Source organism: Terrapene carolina, unplaced genomic scaffold (genome assembly GCF_002925995.2).
Source record: "Terrapene carolina triunguis isolate 2854851 unplaced genomic scaffold, T_m_triunguis-2.0 Scaffold247, whole genome shotgun sequence".
Taxonomy (NCBI): domain Eukaryota; kingdom Metazoa; phylum Chordata; order Testudines; family Emydidae; genus Terrapene; species Terrapene triunguis.
This window is the reverse complement of record NW_020664598.1, coordinates 11,760,585-11,780,489: the sequence shown is the minus strand read 5'-3', so window position 1 is coordinate 11,780,489 and position 19,905 is coordinate 11,760,585. Positions and strand designations below refer to the sequence as shown.

Below are 19,905 nucleotides of genomic sequence, written 5' to 3'. Positions count from 1 at the left end.
GGGCCTTCCACATCCCTGACCCTGCACAGCACACACACTGGGAGGAGGGAGATCAAGTCAGGATCAATTCCTTGCAGCTAGCCATCCTGATAGAAATAGTGGGTGAAATCCTGTCTCCTTAGAAGTGAATGGCAAAACTCCCATTGACTTCAACAGGGTCAGAATTTCAGCCAGTGAATGTTAAATAAACCTAGGCACATACAAGTTGAGATGAGAGCAAGTTACTGATCAAAATATGAGCCTGGGAAGTTATACCCAAGGTATCCTTACGCCCTAGTGGTAGGAAGTCTACAGACCAAATTTGGGTCTTTGTTCTTTGTCCTTTAAAGACACTTTCACCCTTTTGTCTGTGAGTTAGAAACTCATTGGTCTTTTCCTCCCTGCCCACCCAAGAGTCATGAAAAGGTGCATTCGAGGTATTCCTGCTGAGCTATGGCAATTATTTTCCCTCTGGGAATGTGGTGGGGCGACAACTCACCCGGCAGCGCCTCCTGCTGGTCGTCCAGGGAATTAGCTTGCCAGCCTCCGGAGCGCCCTCTGCAGGCTGGTGTCTCACCTTGTCACTGGCCCCCCATGTCCCTCCCAGGCCCTGGTGCCCCTTCTCTTGGGGTTCTGCCCCCTGCAGTACCCCACAGTCTCACTGGGTCTCCCCTCTCCAGGGAACCCCCAACCCTCTATCCCCACCTTGCCTCAGTCTTTGGCTTCTGCCAGTCACCATCTAGCCCCCACTCACTGGGGCAGACTGCAGTATAATTGCCACTCATCATCGGCAAGGAGGGTTTGGACCTGCTGCCTCCCCTTGGGCTGCCCTCTGCAACCCCAGTACCTTTTCCGGCCTTTAGCAAGGCCTGCAGCCTGGGGGTTTTCCAGGCCAGAGCTCCCCAGCTCCTCTGGCCTTTGCCCAGCCCTGCTCCAGGCTAGGTATCCTGCTCAGCTCCCAGCAGCCAGGCCCATCCCTCTCAACAGCTAGAGAGAGACTGACTCTTGGCTTCTGGCCCCAGCCCTCTTATAAAGGCCAGCTGGGCCCTCATTAAGCCAGCCACAGCTGTGGTCAGCTACCCACTCAGCTTCCCCAGGAGTTCTTAATCTCTCTTACCCTGCTGCAGCCCTCTCCAGGGCTGCTTTTACCCTTCCAGGGCTGGAGCGGGGTGATCACCCTGCTATAAGGAACAACTGATCAAAAAAATAAATTAAAAAAAAAAATCACACTCCTAGACTCAAACGCATTTTAATTCTATTTGTTTCCAACATTTTTTAAAATTACACAAGTATGTTTTATTAAAACAAATATTAAAGTTATATGAATGTAAATATGGAGCAACTCTGTTAGTTAATGTAGTTACTCTGGATTTACACCCATGTAACTGAGATCAGAATCTGCCCCGGTCTCTTCTTTAAGACCCCAATCTAGTAAACCATCCCCATTCACAAAGCATTTAGGTACATGCTTAACTTTAAGTACATGCTTTTAAATCCCATTGATTTTAATGGGACTTAAGCACATGCTTCAAGGTAAGGGAGTAGGGATAGACTTGCTTTAATTGCTTTGCTGCAACAGAATCTACACCAGGTAAAAGGCAGCCGGTAGAATGATGGTGTGAGCTCCTGTCGCTCACCTGCACCAACAGCTACCAATAAGATAACAAAAGCGACACCACTCATTTGGTGCTCTAGAAATAAAATCTCTGGGACAGAATGTTGTCCCAGGGTCAGCCATGAAAATGAGAGTCTTGGCTTTGCCCCAAAACATTTATTGTGGATAAACACCTTTTGTGTCGCCTCAGGATTTATCTAGGAGCTCAAGACCACTGACCTTTGGTGTTGTACAATTCCAGGGACATTATTTGTTAAACCCGTTGATCAGATACATATGGCAAGGCAGATAAGCACCCCTCAGGAGAGGCCAGAATATACAACATTACCATTTAAATAAAGAAGCCACTAGCTAGAATATGTAGCCTGACAAAACAAAACAAATAGAGGCAAGGAAACCCAATAGCCTCCAAAAATCAACCCCTGTATCAAGGAAATGGCACCAACCCCAACAGGCGGGTTTTGTACTGTAACAAGTTGTTGAGGGGACGCTGATTGATCGCCTCCAGGATGATGTTTTGCAATAGATGACTTTTTACTGAACAAATCCTGGCACCAGGCTGCTCCTTACTGAAGCTAGAGATGAAATCCGACCCAGCCCAGATGTCAGATATTGGTGGAAAGCAGCTTTAGGAGAGAGGTGATCACTCAAACATTTTATGGTCTAGAAGATCTCTTTAATGTGAAGCCGGAACTCCCTAGAGAGGGGAGAGGAATAAAATGTTCACAGGCAACTAAGAGAAGAAACAAAATTGTAACTCCGGGGTTCTCAAACTGGGGGTCGCGAGGTCATTACATGGGGGGTCACGAGCTGTCAACCTCCACCCCAAACCCGGCTTGCCTCCAGCATTTATAATGGTGTTAAATATATTAAACGGTGTGTTTAACTTATTAGGGGGTCGCACTCAGAGGCTTGCGATGTGAAAGGGGTCTCCAGTAAAAAAGTTTGAGACCCACTGTTGTAACTAATTCTAACCACCACAGACCAATAAGAATAATATGAAGTGCCTGGGAACTAGAGAAGGATTTGAATCCAAACCTCAGACCTGAGCATCCCCTCACATTTTGGTGAAGCTTAGATCTGTATAGTGAAGCTTGAGCTCAGTGCACTGCTACTGAAGATCATATTTATCTAACTTGTCTTGCAAATCTAAAAACTGTCACTTAAAAAACAACATTTCCCTTTGTAGTTAGTCTTTTCTAAAGACTTCCATGGGCTGTTAAAAAACAACCAACAAACACACCCCCCTCCCCCCCGGCCCCTAGAATATTCACACCAAATCCAAGCCAGTGGGAAGACAGGCACACAGACATGGACTTTGCAGTGACTTAAAACAGTTTAATGTAATTCCAAGACAAAGTGTGATTACATTTCTACACATATACAATATGCATATGTGAGTTTACAAATTCTGATTAATAACTCGTTTCACCTCAGAGACCGAAAAAATGATCAAAAAGAAACCGTGAATAACAAGCTATAACATAGTTCACCACAACGGGACCTCCTTTCTCACCCTACGGTTAGTAATATTACAATTAAAATAACTATATTCTTCTATAATGTATTTTCTGTTAAAATCATCTCATAAATTTACAATGCTATTATTAGTTTCCAAGACTAATATAAATTCACTCCATTTTTCTACAACGAAAATGATTATTAATTAGAAGCACACAACGTCATGATGAAAAACACAAGCATTTTTTTTTTTTTAGTAGCAAGAACTTGATTGGTTAAGAATTAGTTTTCTTGTAAAACATTCTAAAGCCAAGTAAAATATCCATTCTTATAACATACCTATAATATGAGCCTAAGGAATAGGTTACATATAGGTCTACAACACATCAGTTTGTTTGTTTTTTAAAAAAGAAGAAATACATATTTACCAAAAAAAAAAAAAGGGTGGGGAAAAAAGAAAAAGACAAAAAGGAAAAAGAAAAAAAGAGAGACAATTCACATAGGAAAAAAGCAGTACACAAGAAAATACTGTTGCATACAATTTTCACAAAGATTAACACTCATATTACAGAAACCGTACAGTGGAGGAACACAACAGATCAGGGCTTTCATGGGGTTACTGGGCTGAGATGACACTGTAGAGAAAGAACCATCCAAGATACTGGGAGGGGGCCAGAGGGCATCTTTTCCCTTGCATTTTTGATATTTTCATGTGTTTTTTCCCTCTCTTCCTCTTTACAATTCTGGCACAGTGTATGCTAACTTCCACTTTCCATCTAGAGTACATTGGGGTTTGTGGACAGTCAAAAGATATAAAACATTTTCTCACTTTCCCCCTTTTATAAGCGGATTTCACTATTTAGAAAAACTGTTTCACCTCTTAGTTTTAGTTAGCTACCCTAGTCTAGACTCTTCAACTTCCAAGATGCCCCTTTCTTTCTTTCTCTCTCTCTCTCCTTTTAATAAAGCTATTCATTACACTTCCTCTCCTTTCAGAAATTTGGTTTGGTATAGAATATACAAGCTACATTCCAATTCTGTCCAAGTAGAATCCGATACCCCCAAAATGCCTGGTTTACTTTGTTGGTGAAACACATGGGATGAGCAGATACTTTCTACATCTGAAATGGCTGTGCCCTGGAATATCCATGGAAGTATCATTTTAAGAATACGAAAACCAAAACTAAACAAATAAGGAATAAAGAAAAAAAAAGACAGAAGTGTTGTATGTAACCACCAAATGTGGAAGCATTGAAGAATATTGTATTTCCTTTTGGAGGACAGAAGTGCTATATGTAACCATTCAGATTGTAAGGGATGTGCATTGCCAGTATTAGAAACCCCTTCTTGCTTTACAAGTTCCAAGCCAAAGTATTTTAAAAAGCTCTGCAGCTCCTTCAACCAAGAGAGCTGGTATTTCCAGGACTGGCTCGTGCCATAAAGAGGCAGAACAGGCTGTTGCTGAGGGCAGCAAAATGGTTAGTGGCTGTTGATTCTGTGACTGTGGCCAGTTAGGGGGTGGACATTTTCCAGTTTGCCCAAGGGCTGCTAACAGTCCTCTATGTAGTTCACCAAATGGCAACCCCAGTCACCATAAGTTATCGCCTCTTTGGTAATGTGAGTTACAGTGAGGGTACCTGGCACTGAATGGAGTTACTGGAGGGGCTAGGGACCAATTCTGCTCCCATTGACGTCAATGAGGAGTTCTGACACAGATTTTACCAGCAGCAGCACAGGGGCCTAACTGTAAAGTATCACTGTTGTTTTCTAGTAACTTCATTCAACTGCCAAGATCAACAGGGTAGCTGTGGCAGGCCTCACTGAAAGATGCAAGGAGCTTTGTTGAGATTACCTGAGCTCCACGACTGAAGCTCAGTACTTCAGACAATTTTTTTTTAAATGCCAATTCATGTACTTTTATTATCTAAAAGTACCACTTTGCCCAGCAAGACATTTACACTGTGTTCATTGGTTACTCAACTGAAAGAAAACAAAGACAAAACTAGACAGATACTCATGGTGAAGTGAGACTGAAAAAAAAGAGGTTACATCAAAATGCAAAATATACGACAACCCATAACAACGAAACAGCACCAAACGGTACCACCATTCGCTAATAAAGTTTACAGAGAAATGGTCAATGGACTTTGTATTTAGTTCACTGGTTCAAAATGTTTCTAGGGTGGAGTCACTTGTATAAAGGGATGAACAGAATGAAAGCCAAATTACAGCATTGCCTCTCTGAGTGGCTGTCACACAAAAAACCCCCACAACAATTCCAAAACAAAATAGGGATTCACTAGCTCAGGAATCAATAGTTCAGCTAATGAGTTATGAACAAAACAGTACATCCCTTCCTTTGAATATCCTTCTTTCTCATTATACAGGTATCTTCATCCAGGTTATGGTCCTACAGAGGATAGTTGATTTGGACGTATTGTGCTCCATGCTTCAACCCAAGGAGTTTCATTAAAGTTTGTTATTAAAAAATAAATAGCTCATGTGTTGGACTATACTTCAGTATGTGGAGCGGTTTCTTAACCATACTTTGGAATAAGGTGGATTCTTTGATCTGAACTCACTTTCCAATACTATGTTATAACTCAAAACAGAATATACATAATAAAGACACACCTGTACTTTTCTGTTTTAAAAGGGCAAAATTAAAAAATAGAGGCAGCTGTATTGAGTTTTTGAAGGTGTCATTTACAAACAGAAATTTCCCTTAAAAAGTACCAGTTTAAATGTAAACTATAAAACACTGTAATAACTATAAAATGTAGCCAGAAAACTGTTTAAGTAGCCACAGTCTATTATTCAGTTCATATTGGTTTAAAATGTGACTCATTAAGTATCTTCTAGAAGGCCAAAGCATTTTACAGTAGCTATAAACATATATACTTACATGTGCATTTTAACAATTGATTACAATACATAAAAGTGTAATCTATTCCTTGGTTTCCTTTGTTTTTGTTTTAAAGAATCACGGTCTTCAGAATTCACTCAAGCAACAATGACCAGGGTGGGCATTTATCATTATTCCGCCCATACAGAGTTTATAGTCTTTGAAACCCAAGTTCAAGCTGGCTACATGTTTTCAAAAAGGCTAAAACCAGGATGAATGCCCACATTTGAGGTAATTATTGCCATTAGGTCACAGTTTGTGTAATATAAGTGTATCTAAATCCTTCTTTAAAAAACGGAAGGTATTCCACCATAGCTCCAGAATACCTTTTAAACCAATCAGAATCCAGAATCCTGATCAGATGGGGTTTGCTTCCAACGGAGTCAATGAGTTCTAGAACAGTAGAACACATATAGACCAACCTAGAACCCAGGCAAACAAGCCTCTAACCAGTCGATAAAGATGAATTAAGAAACAAAATATAACAAAACCCTAAGAGGCGCCATGTGGCTGATGAACAACATTTCTGATCAGAATTCCAGACCAAAGCTTTTCTAACTTACTTTCTCCTTTCCAATCAATTCGCTGGAAAAAAAATATTAAAACACATCTGCATTATCATCAACTCCATGCCAGCACTGCAAAAGCTCCTTGGCTATGTTCTGAAAGTGGGATAAGCTTTTCTTTTGCTCTCAGCATTGCTGTCCATCTCTTTCCGTCTCAAAGAGGAAACCGTTCTATTTTTATTTTTATTTTATTTTTTTAAGAAAGAAAGAAAAGAAAAAAGTCCCTGGCTGTCAGACCCACACACAAGTATTTACAAGATCTATGTGAATCTGCACATAATTCCCCCTACAGCTAAAGAGTTAAGATCAGAGATGTCACAATATTTATCAGTGCAGTAAAAAATATCATTTTTGGAAAAAATATACCTTTAGTATTGCCTTTCTTGGATTAACTATGACAAGCAAAAGATTAAAAACAAAAACTTTATCTTCATATACACATGAAGAGTCTGTTATAGCAGCACTGCTAAAACTGGAAGGACAAGCTAACCCGTACGTGAGAAATGTAAATTTCAATCTGATTCTAGAGATGCAGAAAGCAAAGCCTCATAGTATGCTTCAGAAGACTCCTGAAAGGTCAAGCTAATTTCCCATTCAAATTTCACACTTGATGCAATACATGGTGTTTCCTTCTCCAATGAGAGCATCTTGTGTTTGCTGAAATCAGTCTTGGTGTGCTTATCTAGCGCTGGATCCTGCAAATATTTGCATATCTGAGCAACTTTACACATGTGAATGGGTCCATGAACACTCTGGGACCAAAGTGGAGTAAAGTTATTCAAGGGCATAAGCACCTGCAGAACTGAGTTCCAAATTAGCCATCTGGTCTGAACTCTAACCCTGCAGTGACACTGCCTAATGCAATTAAGCAGCCTCAGGGCTGGGCTATGCTGCAGCCGCTGGGTGGAACGGAACACAATGGCATACTTTGAAGGGCTGGCATCTAGTGGTGACATACTATGTACCTAGAACCCGGGGCAGGCAGCATGGGCTGTACCTCTTCTTAAAGACAATACTACAGCAATGAGCCAAGACACTATAGCTTACAGTAGTGTGACTGCAAGATTGGTGACCTTTGCTGTAAAATAGTGTGTATAAAGGGTATTTTGCTCAATGCGACTGATAGCCTTGACTTGGTCTTCACTCAGGCAAAATTCCCATTGGCTTCAAAGGGAGCTCTGCCAGAGTATGACAGCATATGGACTCAAGGACTGGATGCACAGGGCTCAGTCCCGTTTTCCTTTCTCTAAGAACTGAAGCCTTAAATGCAGAGGAACTAAAGTGATCCTAATGCACAGGACCAGACTCCAGAGAGGGAATTTAGAGGACTCCACACATCATGCACATTGCAAAGCAGTTATCTTCAGAGGCTGTCTCTACAGTAGTGCAGAGGAGATTTGGGGATCAGTGGGGGTATGGCCAGAGTGTCCACAACTGCAGATCCACTGACCTAAACATCCACACGGGGGAAGGGGAACACAGTGGGTACAGATGCTACTGCAGCCCATGGCCTGGGTCACACTGGTGCTTTGCACCCTGGCAGGGAAGGAGAGGATTATTTCCCCCAATGCCTGCAGAACTCCCCGAACAAGGAACATTTAGTCAGACCCTGCACTCACAGGTCCAGAACTTGGCCCGTAAGGAGCATTACACACCCCTTTGCTGGGCTGATTGCCAACCCATGGCAAACCTGCTCAAACTTCCACAAACAATTCTTCTGCGTTTGCCCAACTTTGAGGAGGTTTTGTCATTACAGGAGTTACAGCATTGCACTGACACACAGAGATTGCAAACAGAGTCCTAAAGCAGGAGAGTTAAATGCTACAGAAGCACGGGGCGCTTACGGAAGCTTATTCCCATTACACAGTTCACAATTTCAACACTGCGTTGTTGCCAGTGATAAGATACATTGTAATTACTATGAATAATAATAAATAATAATAATAACAACAACAGTGAAAGAAGCATAACATTTTTGATGTCCCCTAAAGTTTAGGATAGCAGCAATATTTTAGTGTGACTGAATTTCTCCACGCAACAAGCTAGCTAATCAAAACATAAACAAGTGACAGAAACGGAAAGAAAAAGAAAGAAAGAAAGAATTCCATAGCGTGTCATTATTGCCTGACAGTCAGGGCCTGTGACTTTATTCTGTATCTGTAATGGGTAGGGTCTCTTTCTCTCTTTATTTAAATTTATTTATTAAGCTTCTTTGGTTAAAGAAAGACATGGGTTTTTATCTTCCTTTCAGGTTTGGTAATGGAATTTCTTTCAAACCAAATTCAGAGGGATTGAGAATATAAAAAAGAAGTATGACAGAAACAGAAGCGTCCCTTTGCTGGAATGTTTCTTGACAGAACTATTATGGAGAGCGAGGGAGTAAAAATCTACCCAGAGGGTCAAATGCAACCCCGGTATAAGCAGGTGCAACTCCAGTTTGGGGAATGCAATTGCAGTTGCTTCTTCAAACAGCTGGATTTGGCCCAGTCTACACTGAGAAAAGTTCTAGCTCGTCCATTATGCTGTTTCATTCCGCTCAAGGTAACTAGTCCCTCCACCTCTCTGTATATTCTGGTTTCATAGCAGCACTTTGAATGTCCAGCTGTAAGAGAGGCAATGTCTGTTCACCTCTCCCGTTTCCAGCATCAGACGAAAGCAAGACACTGTGATGGGGAAAGGGGTCACTTCTACACTGTGCCAACCAGGAACCACCGGTAATACTTCCAGTACTGAACCATTCACCTCCTTACTCAAGTTTCCAAGCAGTTTGCTTCACACACACAAAGAACCCCAAGCTCATTCCAAAACACATCAATCCTATTTTCAACTCCAAAGGTCTCTGCAAGCTAAATAATTCAGCTATTGTTACGTGTGTAGCACCAACAGTGTGCCTGCCAAGAATTTAGCTCCTCTACTAACATTGTCTGCCCTCTTGTGTGGCTAACAGTACTGCACTTACCATACTATATTTTCAGAGAGAGAGAGGGAGGGAAAGGCATTTTTTTGCATCCCCCTACCGAGCAGAAAACTCAGTCCTCAGTTAGCATCGCAACATAAACACAGTTCAAACTATGGATACATCGTTCATCCTTATTACAACCCCTTCCAGCAACACTGACTCTGACTGCACTGGGATCAGAACCAAAGCTAGCGCGGCTCTGTTCTCAGCACGAACAGGACAAACAACTGCCCCTTCCACTTTGCAATGCATTCCTTCACACCACAGAATGCACCGTCGTAAGCTCTGTCACCCTATTGCCACAGAAATCAGAGTTGCGCATAGTGGAGGAACGAAACAGACCCATGTACAGGCAAAACACAATAAATAAATCAAACATTCTGGTAAGTGAGATTAAAACCAACCCTTCCTCTCTTCCCTGCTTTATTGGCCCCAATATAGTGATGCACTTAAGCAAACATTTTGACTTTAAGCATGTGCTTAAAGTCCATCCTTATTCAGCAAAGCACTCAAGCATGTGATTAAATGTGCTGCTGAATTAGGGCCTTTACACAGACTCTACACCCACAGCTTTAATAAGGAGATGTAACTGAAAACATAATTCCATACAACAAAAAAGCTTAATAAAATTGCATAAGTAATAATTAAAAGACCAGCTATATCAAGGAGGAAGAAACACAAGCCAAATACCATGGTCATATGGACACACCTTTAGTCTTCAAAAATGGTAGAACAGGACAGGTACCTTGCTATTCCTGCTGCTCAGTTTTAACAAGCGAATATCTTCAGTGTCTGCCAGTGTTGTTTATCCAGTGACTGGACTGGGGGGTCACATTCTTTCCTCCATTCGGGTTCTCTCATTCAGAGCTTGGAGGGTAGATAGGGCACCTTCTGAGGAGCCAACCATTTGTTTTCCCCTCTGGGAAACTGAGCTCTAATACTTAGCCCCAGCTTGGGTTAATTAAAGGGCTTATGGGGACATGGCCTGGTCTTGGTCTCATACAAGTGCCTCACCAAACATTAGCTGCTACAATGTGATGGTGAGTTGGACCTTATGGACCCAGGCCCTCATGCTCTTTTAATCCAGCCCTGCTGCTAGAAAATGACGTAGGTTGCTGTTTGGTCTCTGCCTCCAAGGGAAAGTTTCTGGCATTGTGCTGAAATGCAGGGGTGCAATGGGGGATAATGGTCCATCCCTAAAGGACACGTCCTCACGGCATGTCCTTTCTCTGCCCCCTCTATGCTCTCTGCAGTTTGTCTTCTCAGAACAAAACTATCTTCCTCTCTTCCTGCAGTTCTCACAGACACAGTGACCCCTCTGATGCCACTGATGAAGAGAAACTATTCAGAATAAAATTAACAAAACAACAACATCAATAATAATACTAAGAGAAAAATAACACAAAGATGCAGGAATGCATGTGCAATTAAAACCCAGAGTAAAATATAATAAAATAATAATAATCAGAACAATCATACAGTAAAATAACAATATTATTCCTTTTAATGACACAAGCAGCATGACGCTTTCATACCTGAACCAATGGGACATGAGAGGAATGCAACGGAAAAGTACAGGGAGAACAGGGAATTTCCTGGCTTTGATAAATGGGAAAGTGTGGTCTTTCTAAAGGAAGAATGTAAGGTGCATGGACTGCTGAGAATCAGATCCTGATTTACATTATATTTAGTGGGAGCGAGGGAGAGATGAGAAAATAAAACTGTGCAAGGATAGCCCATGAATCTGAAATGGCAAACATGAGGGATACTTGATGGTTTCCCAAAATAAAATAATCTTGCCCAATCTATGCATGTGGAGATCCCTTCCTTCTTCAAGGCTGGACAAATGCTCATGATCAGATATTACAGCTGTGCTTGTCTCTTGCCAGTTTCTCTCTCTCTCGAGAGAGAGAGACCTTTTCCTTAACTCCATCCATGGGATCCATCCACCTTCACTCTGCCAGTTGACCTGCCATTTTCTAGAATCTTGCAGTAAACCTTGAAATACTCCTTGCTCTAGGTTTAGGTAGATTCTATAGTGGCACTGAATGGCCATGCAGACCTAATCTTTGATGGGAACACGCCACCAAACCTCCTTATTATTGGGCTCTTCTCCCCTCCCCCACAAGTACATATGAAATTCTAAGTATTGATGCAATGGTGCACCCATTTTTATCGCCTTTTCCCTCTTAACCCTGCAGCTGTAAGAAAATCTCTCTTTGGAAACTACCCGAAAACAAGACTGTTTAGAGTTCCTTTGGAGCTGAGGACCCAGAGCAAGAATTTTTTCACCAAGTTCAAACAGCATTCTACTACAGCTTTTATACAAATGGGATGAGGGAGGGGAAAGAACACGGTCAGAACTACATTACAACGGGTAGGGCCTTGATGTCTCAAAATTTTCTCTTTTCACTCAGGAAACCTGAGTTTGACGCTCTAGACTGAATTCTCTCATTCTCTTGCTTTCTTTCTTTCCCATCTTTGGAATTCTACTAGAAGTGTCCTTAAGCATTCCCCCTCTGATGGATCAAATCTCCACTCCTCCTTCTCTCTGACATAGTACTCTGGCAACGTAACACTCTAGATGTTTGCAAAGTAAGGATGGGAGGAATCTGTCCTTCTAATCCTCTAAGAATGTTAGCAAACAGCAGAATGAGAATTAAACTTCTGATGGGGACATTTTTTATTCCCCAAGGGGGAAAAAACAGACCCACAAACAAAACCTTTGACCCTTTGGGAAGCTACATTAGGGTCTCATGACCAATCTGGTCACTTCTAGCCCATATATTGTTAAACAGATATCTGCGGGTATGTCCTTCCAGCCCCCACAAGCCTTCCTGACACCTGCACATCGGCAAATGACTAAAGAGCAACAACAGGGGCGGAAAAATAACCTAGAAGAAGAAAATCAACACCACCACAAAATCAACACCACCGCAAAAGAAGAAGAGCTCAGATGAAATTCAGTCAGTTTCTAGGCGTACCAGTGGAAGTAAACCCTTAAACCGCATCTGTAGTTCGGTAAGGCACTACGAGGGAATGATGTAAAACTAAGACTGTGACAGTTGTAATGGCTGTGCTGAGGAACACACCACAGAGAGAAGGCAGCATCTGCACGCGCGCACGCACACACACATACACACACACACACATATACATACATACCTGGACAATCACATTTGTTACATGCCTATGTTATATCTTTTTTTTTCTTGTTGTTGTTGTTGTTTTGTTTTTGTGCAATCACATTGAGGAATAGTCTATTGGTATCACTGAAGTTCAACACAATATAGTAAAAAGGGTGTATGTACTGTATAGTGCTACATTCTACCAAGGGGCCAGAGAAATTTTCTACTCCTACACTAAAAGAGCTGGGGATTAAAAAGAAAATTTCAAAATAAAATAAAATAAAGAAACTGAAATCCAACATACACTATTAAAGACATTTTTTAAGAATAACATTTCTCAGGGATTTATCCAGGGTGCTCAGAGACAGGGAAAAATAGCCTCAAATGCTTCTGATCTTGACAAATGGTGTGTATTCTTGTTCGTGTGTACACGTTTTTAAGCATATCAGTGCTAGGTCTGAAATTTAGAGTGATGGAAAAAATTCCTTCCCTTCCCCTCCTCCACCCCTGTCCGCTCCCCTCCTTTTACCTTCCCCATGGAAAACACCTCACACACCTTTGGGTTACAGAGACCAGTGCAAAAATGGGGCATTATCCCTTTGAAATTCTGGATAAATCCCTAATCTGTAGATTTATTGGGTTAAAAACCTAATGGATTTTGTTTTAGGTGTTCTGGACAACAAATTCCTAAATGTAGCTCATTATCAGATTAAAATAATCTTTAAAAGTCTATTGGTGAAGTTCTCCAAAAACAGGACCCACTTTGGGTCCATCTGTTCCCCCCTTCCCCCTCCCCCCCCAGTTTGGTGCAGGATGGTTTTGTATTTTGTGTTTTTGTTTTATTTTTCTCACTCTTTTTTTTTCCTTTTTCTTTTTTTTTTAAATAAAAAGTGTAGAATTAGTTCTTTCCTTCTTTCCTTTCTCATTTCTCCCTTAAAGTCTCCTTCGTTCAAGTTTCAAGTGAGCCTCCCATTGCATTGTTTGTCATGTTCTTCAGTATAAAAACAGCCACCTCACTCCCTCTTTGCGGGTCTCTCTCTCTCTCTCATTCCAGTGTTTAGATGTAAGGGTACTGGTTGACCTTGGTGGGGCTCAGCGGGTATCCAGTGTAGACTGTGGAAGCGGGAGAAGCACTGATATAGGTCTGATGGGCAAACTGAGCCTGGTACTGACTTGGGTGGATGGTGGGTGATGGCAGAACCCGAGGGCCCATGCTGACAGGAACCTGGTGGACAATGCTGGCCGGGTAAGTGGTGTGTTGCACAGCATGACGAGCAGACCCTTGGGAGGCCACCAGATGAGCAACGGTGCCTGTGGAGCCCAGAGCAGCGGGGGCGGTGTATGTGTAGAGGTGGGGCTGGGTGGGGAGGTGAGCCGCTGCTGCCGCAGCCAGGTGGGGGTGGACCGTACCATGGCTGGGACTATTGTGTGGGAAGGAGTACGGAGCCTGAGCTATTGTTGGAGTGATGTAGGCTTGCTGTCGCCGGTGACTCCCTGTGCGATCAGTCGTGATGTGCTGCTGGGCCTGCACAAAGAGAGCACAATACAGGACAGTTAGAAGACAATAGGTTGTTCTTTTCCTCTAGCTCCTGGAGTGAGCTCCTTCCAGAGCCAAGGTGATTTCTGTGATGGTGCTCGGGGCACCAAGGAGTCAGAGTCACCTTGTTAACCCCTTGCCTCCAGGGGGGAGACCTTCTTATGCTTGAGTGGGAGTCTGCTCCCTCACACCTCCAGCCTGTTCACCATCCATGCACTCTCCTCTGGGCTATGCCAGCCTTTCCTTTGCCTTGAAGATTAACAATAGGGGCACCCCAGTCTCTGAGCCCCTTTGAAGCATTCCCCTGTAGAGTCCAGCCCCTTCTCCACTGAACACCCACAGAAATACCAGGTCTGCTGTCCCCAAGAGAACAGAGTGCACACCAGCTTGAATGATTCAACTCATAAGAACGGCCACACTGGGTTAGACCAAAGGTCCATGTAGCCCCAGTATCCTATCTTCTGACAGTGGCCATCGCCCGGTTCTTCAGACAGGATGAACAGAACTGGTAATCATCAATCCCCTGTCGCCCATTCCCAGCTTCTGGCAAAACCGAGGCTAGGGACACCATCCCTGCCATCCTGGCTACTAGCCATTGATGGACCTATCCTCCATGAACTTAGCTAGTTCTTTTTTGAACCCTAAACTCAGGATCAGCTCCCCGTATAATACCACAGCACTGAGATATGTGTATAGAAAACAACAGTAAGGTTATCATCAAAGATTCGAGAGCGAGAGACAGTAAGGATAATGGAAACAAAAGGGCTACCAGATTTCTAGAGATTAAATTTAACAGGCTAACCTTTCTAGCCTTCTCCTTATGCCTCCCAAAGTTCATTGTCTCTACCCAGAGGCAGGATAAACCCCTGTGACTTATTCTCCAGTGCGTCACCCCACTGATTTCATATGTAAATTGGGCTTCCTTTGTGTTGGCTTACAATGCTTAATTTACATGCAGACAGAGAGATAAGTCAATAAACATCTTTTGTCTGACAGAAAACCTGTCAAATCTGCCTTGATACAGACTTCAGAACATATTTCCAGTATATGGACATAACTCCTTATACAGTGTCTGTACATACATTTCACAACAATATTAATGACCATCATAATCCTGGCTTTCTTTTAAGACCTCACATGACATTCCTTGGTAAACCAGAATGGACACACCTGGATCAGGAGATTCTGAGGGGTTTGGGGGTCACAATTTCCCATGTGTTTTTCCCCTCCTCCTCAAATCCTCAATGTCACAGTAAACTTCTCTTGGAAGCAGCAGGGCTGCACAGGGTCCCTCAAAAACCTATGTTCCATGGGGCCACCACAGCAGCTCTCTAGAGAACATTACAGGACTGCACTCATTGCCTGGAAGGGCAGCTAACATGAAGACTCCCACAACCTTGCATCACAGAGATGCAGTAAGAGTTTCTGCTGTGAGATCCATGGCTAGGCTCAGACAAGCCTTTTTAAAATTTGACAGTGAATTTAACACTGATGAAAGCTGCTGAACTGAAAGCCCTGGAGTCCAGCATGGGCAGAGGCAGTTGTATTGATTTAATAACGGTGGTCTTTGATGCTCTCACTTCCTAGGTTGGCAGCCTAACATACTCCCCCAGCAACTCCGGGCCCCAACAAGTCTTGAAGACTTTCCTCTCTCAGAACTTTCATGTAATCATCTGTAACTTCTTGAACAAAGGTAACTTCTGTTCTTGCCTTAGGAGAGAAGATATGTTCTTCCCAAACACTAGGGATTTTCTAAACTGGTTCCTTACATTGCATGATGGTGCCAAAGTGTTTCCTCAGTCAGTTATGACTATTGTGCAATCTGACAGTCAAAGTATTAAATAACCAAGAAAACAGGGATTAGAAAACAATTGTCAAACAAGAATGACACTGCCCCATCTTTCTTACTTCTATTTTCCAATTCCCCTTTATCATTTTCCTAAATCCTCCCCCTGTATTTTTAGGGTCCAGAATGTTGCAGCCAAACTACACTCTCATTCTTGGAAGCAGGATCCCATCATCTCTACCTTTCACCAGTTTCACTCACTTTTATTCCCTCACTTTTAATTTAGAGATGGTCAATTTTTTTCAAATGTTCAGCTAAATTTTGAAACACGGGTTTTGCCAGAAAATGTTATCATTTTTTGAACAGCTTCTCTTTTATTAAGCTCTGTATCAAAGTCAACACTGCCCTCTGAGTTCTCAGAGCTTCCCACTCCTGAAATCTTGGCATCTTTGCTGTCCCCTCCTGACGGCCATTACCTCACAATAGAGAAGAGATGGGTGTCAGATGTAATAAACACAAAGAATATTCTTACTGAAACTGCTGGGCAGCACTGGGCTTCTCTGGCTCTGACTCAGAAACACATCTGGTGCAGCCTGCTGTCACCCAACTGGGGTTGCCTAAATCTTGGCCCAGATGAAGCAATCTTGAAATGGACTTCTGACTACATGACATCTCTGGCTGGCCACAATTTGTATGCCCACTCCACTTGTCACCTCTGATTGGAAATGTCTTCCATTCCGACAGCCAGTCACACCCTCCCTTCAAACCTCACTCAAAAGGCTTTGTCTTGACATTTGACTATCATTGAGATGAATCCCCACCCCTTTCTTATACCTTCCCCCTCTATTCTCCCCTATAATCAGCACACAGACCTGCCTGTCTACGTTGCTTCTCTTTTCTCTCAAGGTAAAACGTTTTGACTTTTCAGATACTTTGTACGTGCAATGTATGTGCAACCCTGCGTGGTTTGTTAGCAGTGGGAATTGAACTGTGGACTTCTGGTTCTAAAAGCATGAGCCCCTCTTCTCTGTGCTGAAAGATGTAACACACCACTAGAGGGCAAGAGAGTACTACACTGAGTGGGTATGGGTTACATAAGGAAGATGCTATGTCAAAATACACATTAGATGGCACATTTTTGTGGGGCCTACTTGCTGCCTCCCTCCCAGGTTGCTTACCTGGCTGAGATTAAGAGGCTGCTGCTGCTGGAAATGTGGTCCTGGCCGCTGCTGCCTATAGGCAATGGCTCCAGACGAGCTCCCTGAAGAGTGACCGCTGGTGGAGGTCACGATGTTGGAGGACTTGGACTTGTAGGAGGATGAGTGATGACTGGTGGTGACTGTGACAGAAAAGAAAACACGTGTTCTTAAATAATGTCTTACATCATCTAACCAACCCTTCCCTCACTGAGTCGCCTCTGGGTGGCTTGTGGAAGGAGACACATAAGAAAGGGTGCATTGGAAATGGCTCCTCCTAGTTATAGGAAGGTACTTACCTAACAGTACCTCTGGGAGCTCACAAACATGGGCCTGCCAGTTGCCCCCAAGGCAACAATACAAACTCCTCTATGTGAATCGCTAACTGGGTCTGGAGGCTGAACCCTCATAAGTGCCAGAAAGTGTTCTGCTTGGGGAACGGCAGGAAGCGAGTGGGCAGATGCTAAGGAGAGAAAGGAAAAGATAGAGGCCTGGAATGCAAAGCAAGGAAAGCCCTTAGCCTGGCCATCCTCACCGTGAATAGGGAGGGAGAAAAAGGGAGAGCCCACGCTCTGAGCCTTGGTGCACAATCTCGCAACTGCAATGTATGAAACAAAAGGACAATCACACAGCGCAGAACCCAGCGCTGCAGGTGGGAACTGCAGAAGAGGGCCCTTTTTGATCCGGTGTGTTTTCCAGAACAGTGGAGGCTCCGAAGGTGGGTGAGCAAACCTGACACACCCAGTCCAGGGGAGCCTGTTCCCCCAGAAACGTTAGCAGGTTTGGATGAAAAACAGGGCTTTCAATCTAAGTAACTCTTGCCCATTTTAAAGTAAATATATAACCTTACATGGCAGCTCAAGCTGGTGTAAGGGCCCTGATATCAATGTCTGCAGGAGGGGCCAAATTCTGTTCTTGGATGATCTATGATGTAACCGAGAAAAAACTTAGCCCTTATGACTCCCAGCTACACTGAAGTGCCTCCATGCAACACGTTAATAATGCACGACGCCTCCCAAGAACAGCTGTGCAAGGTGTGCTGGGGAAGAGAAGGCGCACAGCATCTATTTTTTAAAGAACCTGAAGAGTGAGATTCTTCCAAGCTGGATGTTTATTTCTTATGATTATTTTCTTGAGGGAAGAGGTGCAATTTACCTGGTACCAGGTTATCGCATTCTACCAACACCTCACTGGCTTGGGTTTTCAGCGGTGGCACAATTATAGTTCGGGGGTTCCCGCTGCAGTGGGTCTCTGGTACCCCTTTTGTATCATAGGTGTTCCCATTATTGTGTGCCCCACGGTGTTGCACTGAATAGGGGCTGTTGTTGCTGGAGGAATCGGAGTAGGGCGAATCGTGCACTGTGACACAGCTGATGACGTTTTTTCTTTGCTTGGATACGGTGCTGAAAATCAAACAACATGGAAGATAGTGAATAGGCAAGAACTGTCTGAATACCAACATTCCATTCCATCCTCAGCCTGCTCCTTAACAATGGGGGTGCTTGCAGGCTTAAAGTTAAGCACGTGCTTCAGTGCTTTGCCAGATCAGGGCCACCTAAGCCAAATCCTGTGCTCCTAAACTCACTTTTTACTATTCAGGCAAACCCTCATTGAAGTCACGTGAGTTTTGTCTGAGCAAGGACTGAGTAAAATCCTGAGCAGGGATCTTATAATTGACCTTACATGCACAGCTTAGAATAGTGCTCAGACAGACTGTTCGACTTATTTCCAAGCTATTTACTATCTCTCGGCAGGAGAAGCTCAGCAGAGCACACTACACGAAGTTGCATTTCTTACCACTCACACAAAAATGCAGCGTCTCCCCTCTCCCCCAGCAAAGATTTAATAATAGTTGTTACAGCGAGGATTCATATGATTCAAATTCCATTTTTACAAAATATACATTATATTTACTAATGCACTATAGAGCATATATATACATAAATACTTGAAATGAAAGGACAGCTGAAGAAAATCAACAATGTATATTTGCTATGCAGAATCCTTGGGTTTTATTCTCTTACTCGTTAATTTGCAACATTCAGTAATTCGCAACAGGTCTCCTGACATTAAAGCGAATTACCGAGGTCCTGCTGCACCTAATCTATCTATGACATCAAAGAAGTGATTAAAAAGGAACATCAACATCAACATTTCCAGGATTATTGCTAGAAGTTCATTAGGCTAGACTGCACCCGCGCTGTTGGGATTCGCTCCACTACTGTGTCTAATTATTCCTGATGGTTTATCCTTCCCATTATGAGCTTGTTTAGTGAAAAAAGAGAGAGACGTGGGGGATGGGAGAGAGGGGGAAGATTTGCTTAAATGGCTCATATCCTTGACAGCGCACAGACCTTGACTACAGAAAATAGCTGCTATGTTTCACTGATTGCATTATGTTGTTATGGCAACTGAAGTTTTTAAAATGATGAAAAGAAATGGATAGCGCATAAAGAGCTAAGTAATTAGACTCAGTAGTGGAAACAGTCCCAACAGGAACAAAAACACCATATAGAAATAACAGCACATCTCTTAACCTCTTGAGCGCCACTCTTTTTCCCCCCTTTATTCCCTTCCCCATTGAAGCTCAGTTCAATTCCTTCCCTCCGACATGTCGTTAACTCAAGAGAGGATCTGATTATTCTGGATTCAGCCACTGGTGGGCATTTTGCCCTCGTCTCAGCATGACTAGCTATCCAAGTTAATGTAGGCAAATGTTGCAGACCTCCAGACCAGTTTGCATTTCAGGCCATTTTTATTTATTTGTGCATTT

At 43.0% G+C, this 19,905-nt stretch overlaps 1 protein-coding gene across 4 annotated transcripts in view; it reads right to left on the bottom strand.

The window, feature by feature from the left end:
• Positions 1-1,453: 1,453 nt before the first annotated feature.
• The window catches only part of HIPK2 (homeodomain interacting protein kinase 2), a 200,184-nt gene continuing 181,732 nt past the window's right edge, over positions 1,454-19,905 (bottom strand). For 3 of the 4 annotated variants that reach the window (XM_026657563.1, XM_026657562.1, XM_026657565.1), the window contains exons 13-15: positions 18,288-18,535; positions 17,115-17,275; positions 13,485-14,138 (exon numbers count right to left, since the gene is read on the bottom strand). In XM_026657563.1, the coding sequence (XP_026513348.1) occupies positions 13,671-14,138; positions 17,115-17,275; positions 18,288-18,535 (877 nt within the window). In that variant the 3' untranslated portion in view covers positions 13,485-13,670. Of the gene's footprint in view, positions 2,292-13,484; positions 14,139-17,114; positions 17,276-18,287; positions 18,536-19,905 lie in introns of those variants that run through there. The other variant, XM_026657566.1, reaches the window with a different exon arrangement.